Below are 8,436 nucleotides of genomic sequence, written 5' to 3'. Positions count from 1 at the left end.
GTTTATCCCTTCACCGTGAATAAACGTCGGAGACGGACTCTTTTTATATCGATGCCGCTTTAGTGACTGTTTAGACGAGCTCGGATAACAGGGATTCGGTGAGGCGTTAAAGGATTTCTAGGCATTGAAACCGGGAAAAACTTTAAGCTTAAAACTGGTTATTGACGAGTCATTCTTGACGAGAAATTCTCAAGTTAGGTAAATTTGGTTATTTTAATTTTAAAAGTTTTGCGTAATTATTAAATGAGAACATTGTAAAGTTTTCTGGAGACGATTTATGTAATGTTTACGGTGACCGACAAATGCAAAAGAGATATTAAAGAAAATAGTGATTTATTAAAGAATGGGATTTATTAGGCGAAATTAGAAATTACTTTAGCTAAAAGTGAGCAGAGATTTTTAGCAAACAGAGATTTATATAATGAACTGCGATTTATTTAGTGAACAGATATTTATTTAAATAATGAGTATATTATGTTAATTTATCAACTCAAAAACATGGCATCTACGCAAAGGAACAAGTTCTGTCATGTTCAAAGAACACGTCTCGATACAACGTTTAGATATTGCCCACACTGTAGCCAAATTGTAGATACAACAGGTGAAACGTAAAACAAAAGAGGAACTCTTTTTTTGTGCGAAAGAAAAGACAAAAACGTTCGAAGCTTGGGGACATTAAAGTTAAAATTACAATTGCAATTATGAAGAACAACAAGGCAAAAAGAGGAAATGCACTCTCTCTAAAAATTTTTCGTCAGCTACTTTCGACCAAATAATGAAGGGAGCAACCTTGAAGCAAATCTACGTTCAATCAAGATTTTAAGTCAAAAGTTGAATATATGTTGGTATTAAAAATGGTTCAGAGGTGAAAATTGTTCCTGGAACTGATCCTCCAAAGCCTTTCCACTTGTGCAGGTGTAAGGAGGTCCTTGTTTTTGATTATTCCACTGATAAAGCTGCTCCGTGTTCCTTCGATTAAAAAAAATGCCGATTTAAAACCCTTTCTTGCTCAAGATGACTCTGGCATCTATTCAACAGATAATGACTTGCAAGATAATAATGATGAGAGGTCAGACGAAGAAATTCCTGATGATTGTCACACACAATGGAAAATTATCCCGAGGGCTATTTAGTCTTAAACCTACAGGCGCGGGCTTTTGAGATGCCCGCTGTGTCTAGACATGGTTAAGATTTGGACGTTTTTGCTATTCTGTCCAAGCTAAATGTGCTTAAATTAGATCATTTTTGCTGTTGCGACCTTAGCAGTAGAGTTGCTAAAACTTTAGCGGTTGAAAAATTTAGTTGAAAAACTTAGTTGAAAAACTTAGCAGTAGAGGTGAGACGTCAGAACATGAAGCTCATAAAGGTGATTGAAACCATATTGAAACCATCAGCATTTTTAACGAATGTTTTCGACACAAAAGGGCCATCTACTTCCTTAAACAATTGCCTTCGTCAGGCCACTGTCTTTGCCCGAAATTTCCAAAAGTTGAATTCCATTTTGCTTTCAAATTTTTCCCATTGATGAAACTGAGCATCGTACAAATGTTTGTTCCGGTTTTCTTTGCTGTTGTGGCAGAGGATAACACTGAGATGCGTGTAAGTAATAGTGATCCCTGCAAAGAAGAATGCAGTACTTGAGATGAAAAAGAAAATTCTAGACCTTCATTAGTTAGGTGTATTGAAAATCTTAGAAAAAATGCTTGAAGTCTGTAGAAGGACATTTGCGAATAACTGATCAAAAGAAATACATATGGGAACACCATAAAAGAGCCAGAAGCAAATATTATTCAGCGGATCAGTTGCCAAAATTTATTAACATATTTTCACTGAAAGTTTTTAATTATTTTTGTGGAAAATTTTTATTCCAGATATCAATTCATTTGCGAAAAGTAAATAAACATGAAATACCACACTGTTAAATTCAAGGAGTTGATTTAACTTCAAAAGTGGAGTTAAATAAAAAGGTACAGAATGACTACTTTTTTTGAGTTAAATTTTACTCCAAAATTATAGCTCCACTTTTGGGGTAAGCGTAACTCCAAAAGTGGAATTAAAATGACTATAAAGGAGATATTTCTACAATTCCTTTATAGAGTTATTTTAACACTCCACACTTAGAGTCATGCTAACTCCAAAAGAATTACTCCTAATAACGAGTTGTATTTCGAGGCAGTGAACAAGTATACAAAGAACAGTTTATTGAAAACATAGAGTTATCGTAAAATTACCAGCAAAATGCAATAATGAGAAAAACCGAAATCTATTTTAAGATAATAAATAAATATGCCAGTAAATACTTGATTACAAATACATTAAAAATATGATATAACTGTCTATTCCTACAAGAATATAAAAAAACAGCTATGGTATGTTATAAAATAGAGGTACCCTTGATGTAAGATGTCGTTGCTGTTGTCACTGAGTTTTTCGTTTCGTTGGGTTCGTTGGGTTAGTAAGTGTTGCGTTTGATAAAGTGGGAGTTATAGTTATTTTTGTCAAAAACACATTTGAGATACTTTTTTTTGTTGTGTAGAGCGTTCGGTGAATCACATATGATCTGTGCATGTCTTGTTAATGTTCAGATTGTGGTGGCTTTGTGTGATGTAGAGTTGTAAGATGATTGTTCTAGTAGTCGGTCAGTGTGTGTTGGTTTGCGATAACTGTTGTTCGTAGTTTTTGATTGTCTTGTTTCACCAAACAGTCGAGAAAAGGAAGAGTTCCGTTTTCTTCGACATCTTTGGTAAATTGTATGTGGCTGTTATGTTTGTTGATGTGAGTGTGAAAGTCATCAATCTCGTCTGCATGCTGTGCTGTGATTGTGTCATCTACGTAGCGGAACCAAAAAGATAGTGCATGTTTGTAAGTCGTGAGAGCCCGTTCCTCTATAGATTGCATTACAATTGCAGCAACTCCAATAGAAACGGGTGAGCCCATTGGTGTTCCATGTAATTGTTGGCTGTTTACACATGATGTTGTTTACAACTTCGCCATTTGCCATTCGCTTTACAATAATCTTTTGCTGGCCAGATTATCAAGCAAAGAAAGCTTTCATGGCAAAGAACCGATGATATCTCCTTCGGCAGCAGAGAAAGTAAAATAAATAATGCAATTATATAGTTCGTGCATGTTTCCAAAGTGCACGAACTACAAACACGAGTCTCGCAGACAAATAAGATTACTTGCGGGATTAAGTTGGTCATGCCTTTTAAAATCAGCATGACCAAATGACGTTAGACATCGCGTTTGAGCATGCTGAGATGATTTATCCAATCAAATTACGGATAATTTTACCATAAAATATATTATTTGGTCATGGAGATTTTTCAGAGCAATACCAAGTCACTCTTATAAGGGTAGAATAAGTTCTAGTGTGAAAACGTAGTGGAATAAAACGCAATACAATGGTTGACCTTCGTCCCAAATAATCATATTATGTTAATAAAGTAATCTATAAGAAATTATTAGTTGTCAGAATGTACAATGAAAATAAAACTGTGGAAAAAATTTTTTGGAAATTTTTAGTCGTGCTGATCATGACCAGCATTACCGTCTTTGATTCTAAAGATGACTACCGCTAAGGTTGTCGAGACGTCAATCAACAACAACAAAAACAGTCCTTCTCAGAACTCTACTAACCTGCACGATCTACATGTACAAACATGTAATTATATTTAAATCAAGAATTCGTTTTCCATTGGGCTAACTCATAGTTACGAATGTAAATGTTTGAATTAAATTTATAAGTATTGCGCATTTAATAAAAACGAGAAGTTTTTTTTAAAATAAACATGTTTCAACATCTCATGACGCCATATTCAGTATTATAAGGAGTATTTTGTATGTGATGAATATACAATAATAATAATAATAATATCATACTGTGATACCATTTATGCATTTATGAATAGATTATTATATTATGATGAAATAGTGGTTAGAATTAATGATGAAAATATTTACAGGCTGATTATAATGTTAAAACGAAAAACTTTAACTTTAGGATTAGTGTTAGTTTTGTTGATGTGAAGTGCTTCTTTGATTTAGAGTGCGAATGTGGTATCTGCAGTGTCGATGATTTTAAAGCAAGAGGGTCAATAGTTGGTTTAGTTTAGGCACAGGCACATTTTTTACTTAAAGGAAAATTTTATAACCAGACCGATGGTGTTGCGATGGGTTCTCCCCTAGCACATATACTTGCTAACATTTTCATAGGCTATAATCAGCCTGCAAATATTTTCATCATTAATTTTAACCACTATTTCATTGTAATAGAATAATCTATTGATAAGTGTATAGATTGTATCACAGAATCATATAATTATTATATATATTTACCACATACATAATACTCCATATTATACTGAAGTTGGCATCATGAGATGTTGAAACATGTTTATTTAAAAAAAAAACTTGTCGTTTTTATCAAATGCGCAGTATCAATAGTGCTTTTACGCAGTTACGGTACATTTATTCGATTGAAGATATTGCAAATCGGAAAACTAACAAAAAAGAGGCGATAATGACAATTATTAACAATGCACAAACCTTTGACATAAGATTCACTTCTCGAAGGTTCATTGTGGTGCTGTAATCCAAAGAGAATTTTTCCAGGACTTCATGAAGAAATTCGTGACCCTTTTCAAAGAAAACAATCGAAGAAAATACTTTTGATTTTTCATCAACAACAATCAAGTTCAAATTGGTTCCAAATGAAAAATTTAAAGGTTTTAAAAGGATTGTATCATCATTCAAGAATCCTCCACCGTATTGATACAAAAGTAATAAACTTAACATTCCATATTTTCTCAGAATTTTTCCATCACTGTCCTCTAAAAAAGCTGGATGCTGGATGTTACTCAACGGTGTGTTCTTTATCAAGCTAGCAACTGAGTATTTTTTTACATAAATTTGATAACCAACTTCAGTGAGAAAGTCAAACGATGTCTGATCTACTGTATTGCTGTGCACATATAAATGTGCAGTAGGATGATTACGTAAAATAGACTCAATGCAACCTTGTTGATACCATTGTAATCCACGATGATCTCTATGTGAATAGTATATTTTGTTATCCAGAATTATATGGAAGATAAAAATAGGATTGTTGACATTTATCAACCATTTGGGTGTAAGTGGTATCATGCCAAAACGAAGTGCACTTTCATAAAAAACGTTCTTCCGGCGAATTACATTCCACATTGATGAAATCAGTCTCATACGAGTGCCAAGATTTGGATTTCTGGGTGGGCTAGACCAGTTAAACTGTGTAAGTTTTTCTTTTGCTTCTTTTTGGGTCAATTTGTGAAGATCAATTAAATGGAACATTTCAGTAAGACCAGCTAACCTATCCGAACTTTTGTTGCCTTTTCCTCCACCTCCAGGCATTCTATTTCCATCAAAAAAGATTACAGGCGTGCCCAAAGCAACGCATGGTAGTGCCACGTGAATTCTCTGCGTGATCACAATTTTAGCATTTGAGTATTTTTCAAGCAATTGATAAGCATGCAAATGACGTCTTTTTGTCATCAAAGTTTTATTTCGCCCAAAATCAACATTATGGCTTACGAATTTTGCGCTCTGCTTAACCCATTTTGGTAGCACATTATAGCCTTCCCGTTTTACATCAACAATATAAATTATTTCATTTCGTTTACTTAATGCTACTGGACGTTTAAGAAAGATTGTCATGCATCCAGAGAAAAAGGATCGAACTCCTAATGTTTCCAGAAATTTTTTAGTCTTCGTATCACGAGCACCTATAGGCTGTTTTGATTTTTGAAAAGCAATCATATCAGGATTTTGTGCAATGACATTTTGAAATGCAGAGTTAACATGGACTGATAACATAATGGAATTGATATTTGAAGGTGGTGGCCATTTACGACTTCGTCTACCCCACCAAGCATTGAAAAAGACAAAACTCTCGCTATCGACATTGGGCGCAATTGGCATATCTCTATCGTAGAAAAAGTCGAGAAACGGAAAAAACTGAATGCCGGAAAGTGTCTGCATTTCATCACCAATATTTCCATGATTACGAAAACCAACAAGACTGTCTAGGGAAAGTATTCCGAAATGCTGGTCCTTATCACTAATAGACATTCCTTTCTCGTGGTAAAGATCTTTCAGGCTTTTTGGATTCCGAATTAAACACCAGCGTTTATAAAGATTACAGTGTCTCGAGTAAGCATTCCATACATTCCCTTTAAACGACGAAGGTAAATTTGCTGGATTCCATTGTCTCATTGTAAAAACAAACTTCTTGATTTTTTCCATGACTATGTTAGCCCCTTCCGGCAATCCTTTTTTCATGTTCGAATGAAAGCTTTTAGCATTTTTTTCAAGCAAAATACAGGGAAATATGTCATCTATGACCTTTTGTTTCTCACTGTACTCTCTATAAGAGGGAAAGTAAAATGTTCCACCGTATCGCCACAAATGCCCAAGACAAAGAGCCTGAGTTAAGTACCATTCAAAATGAACTCCAGTCAATATCTTATACAAAATATGACGTCCACCCCATTTTTCTAAAGGGGTTTTGTCCAATACATCTGGTACGATAAGAAATTTAGCTGAAATCAAAGGGTGATTTAGACGTTCTACGGCATTCACACATGCCATAGTCCCACAATACACATTTACGGGTATCTTGGTTTGTTTGTGAAGACTTTCTACACTACTAACGAACGACTGAAAACCGTTTTTATTGAAAAGCCAAGCAGTAGTAAAGTTACCACTTACAGACCTGGTATTAGAGAGTTGATGAGCAAAGCTCACACTTTGTTCAACATACACAATATTTTGAAAAACTGCAGTCCACAAAAGTGTTAAAGAGAGCAAATAAAAGACAATTTTAGCCATTCCAATTAAACATGCACGAACATTCAAAAGCTTATTTTCATTCTGATAATTAATAAGATATATTCCAAGACCAAAAAAAACAATAACATAACCGGTCACCAATTGCCAGGTTAGAACGTTGAAATACCTGATGCTGAATGTAAATTCTAGTAAACGTTTGCAAAAATTTAAGAGCGCGTGATTTAATGGGGTAACATGTTGGAGAACTGAGATAGAAGCCAGGTTGTACAATCCGTGAAATGTTCCCGACGTTATATTATTAAAAGAAAGGTGTAAGGCATTATATGGCAGGAAGAACTTAAAAATTACCAACGGTAAGAGGCCAGTAGCACCGTAGAATGATAAATTGAAGTACATCTCAATAGCCCCGTCGTAAAATTGCACATGTGCTCTTTTTAAAGCGATGTTACGAAGTGGAAATAAAATACTTGACACAACTGCGGCTACAATTCCGTAAACATTGCGCTCTTTGTTAGACATCAAAAAAGTCATTCCTAGTGACATAAGCATAATTGATACAAACACTGAAGCCGTTACACGTTGTTTTTTTTTATCTTCCACTTGCTGCTGGTAGAGAATAAAAATATATGTAAATAAAAGTTCAGTAGACTTGATTACCTGAGTCACGCTTGAGCTTACAAATGCATATGAAACATTGACTAAAAGATGGCCGATAACATTAGTAGCGACAGCCACCAAACTGTTATAACTCTGAATGATCTTTAAACCAAATAATCTTCGCTTAAAAAGAAATAATAAAATCGCTGACCCTAAACAACCAACAATTAACTGCAAGCAAGTTAAGTCGAGCCATTTTATGTCGCCAAATGATTGCTCCGTAATTGAAATTTCATCTTTGGAAAACTCAATTGTAAGAGTGTTTGCAATCCACCATACGATTATTAAGACGACAATCTTAACTTCAGCCATTCTTCGACATTTACTGAAGATTTTTTGAGAGAGAAATGACATTGCCACGTATGTCCAAACTAATGGTTTTTATTTATTTACATAATAATAAAAACCATACAAAGATCTTTTATATGATTTGCGCTTTAGAAAGTTAGTCAACAAAGCCACAATGATATGCTTGAGTAGTTTAAAGAATAAGTCTGATGGTAATGCTTTGAGCGCTTGTGTTTAATTCTGTTGATAAAACTCCGCTATAATATACCGAGCTGCCTAAATAATCAGCTACAATATTGCAGGAAAACGTTGTAAATTAAATAAAGTCCAGAATTTACTGTAAATTAAGTTAGGATAAAGATAGTTTAAACTATTAGAGATTACCAGTTGAACAATCTAGTCATCAAAAAGAGCCTATAATGCAATCTGCTACAAACCAACTAAACCCACGTACAAGCCTTTTTACATTGATAGACAAATGAGCTTAAAGGGGAACTCCACCCTCACATAATGTTGGTCTTAAAAGTTCCATTTTTATGCAAAGGTTACTATATTTTGAAATTTTTACATCAGCTATTTTATTTTTGACAAAATCGCGTCTTCAAGTGCGTTATTTGAGCTGTTTTGAGGTTTAGCAGAGTGGGCACAGAAAGCGTCAGCGGAAAT

At 34.4% G+C, this 8,436-nt stretch overlaps 1 protein-coding gene across 1 annotated transcript; it reads right to left on the bottom strand.

Moving 5' to 3' along the window:
• Positions 1 to 618: 618 nt before the first annotated feature.
• On the bottom strand, positions 619 to 7,848 carry LOC124458178. The gene is made up of 3 exons (XM_047008246.1): positions 7,483 to 7,848; positions 4,549 to 4,638; positions 619 to 1,616 (listed from the first exon to the last, which is right to left on the bottom strand). The coding sequence occupies exons 1-3, from the start codon at positions 7,834 to 7,836 to the stop codon at positions 1,431 to 1,433; spliced, it is 630 nt and encodes a 209-aa protein (XP_046864202.1). The 5' UTR covers positions 7,837 to 7,848; the 3' UTR covers positions 619 to 1,430.
• Positions 7,849 to 8,436: the final 588 nt, after the last annotated feature.

This window comes from Xenia sp. Carnegie-2017, unplaced genomic scaffold (genome assembly GCF_021976095.1).
Source record: "Xenia sp. Carnegie-2017 unplaced genomic scaffold, XeniaSp_v1 HiC_scaffold_6, whole genome shotgun sequence".
Taxonomy (NCBI): Eukaryota; Metazoa; Cnidaria; class Anthozoa; order Malacalcyonacea; family Xeniidae; genus Xenia; species Xenia sp. Carnegie-2017.
Note: the sequence above shows the minus strand (reverse complement) of the source record. Positions and strands in the feature narration are given on the sequence as shown.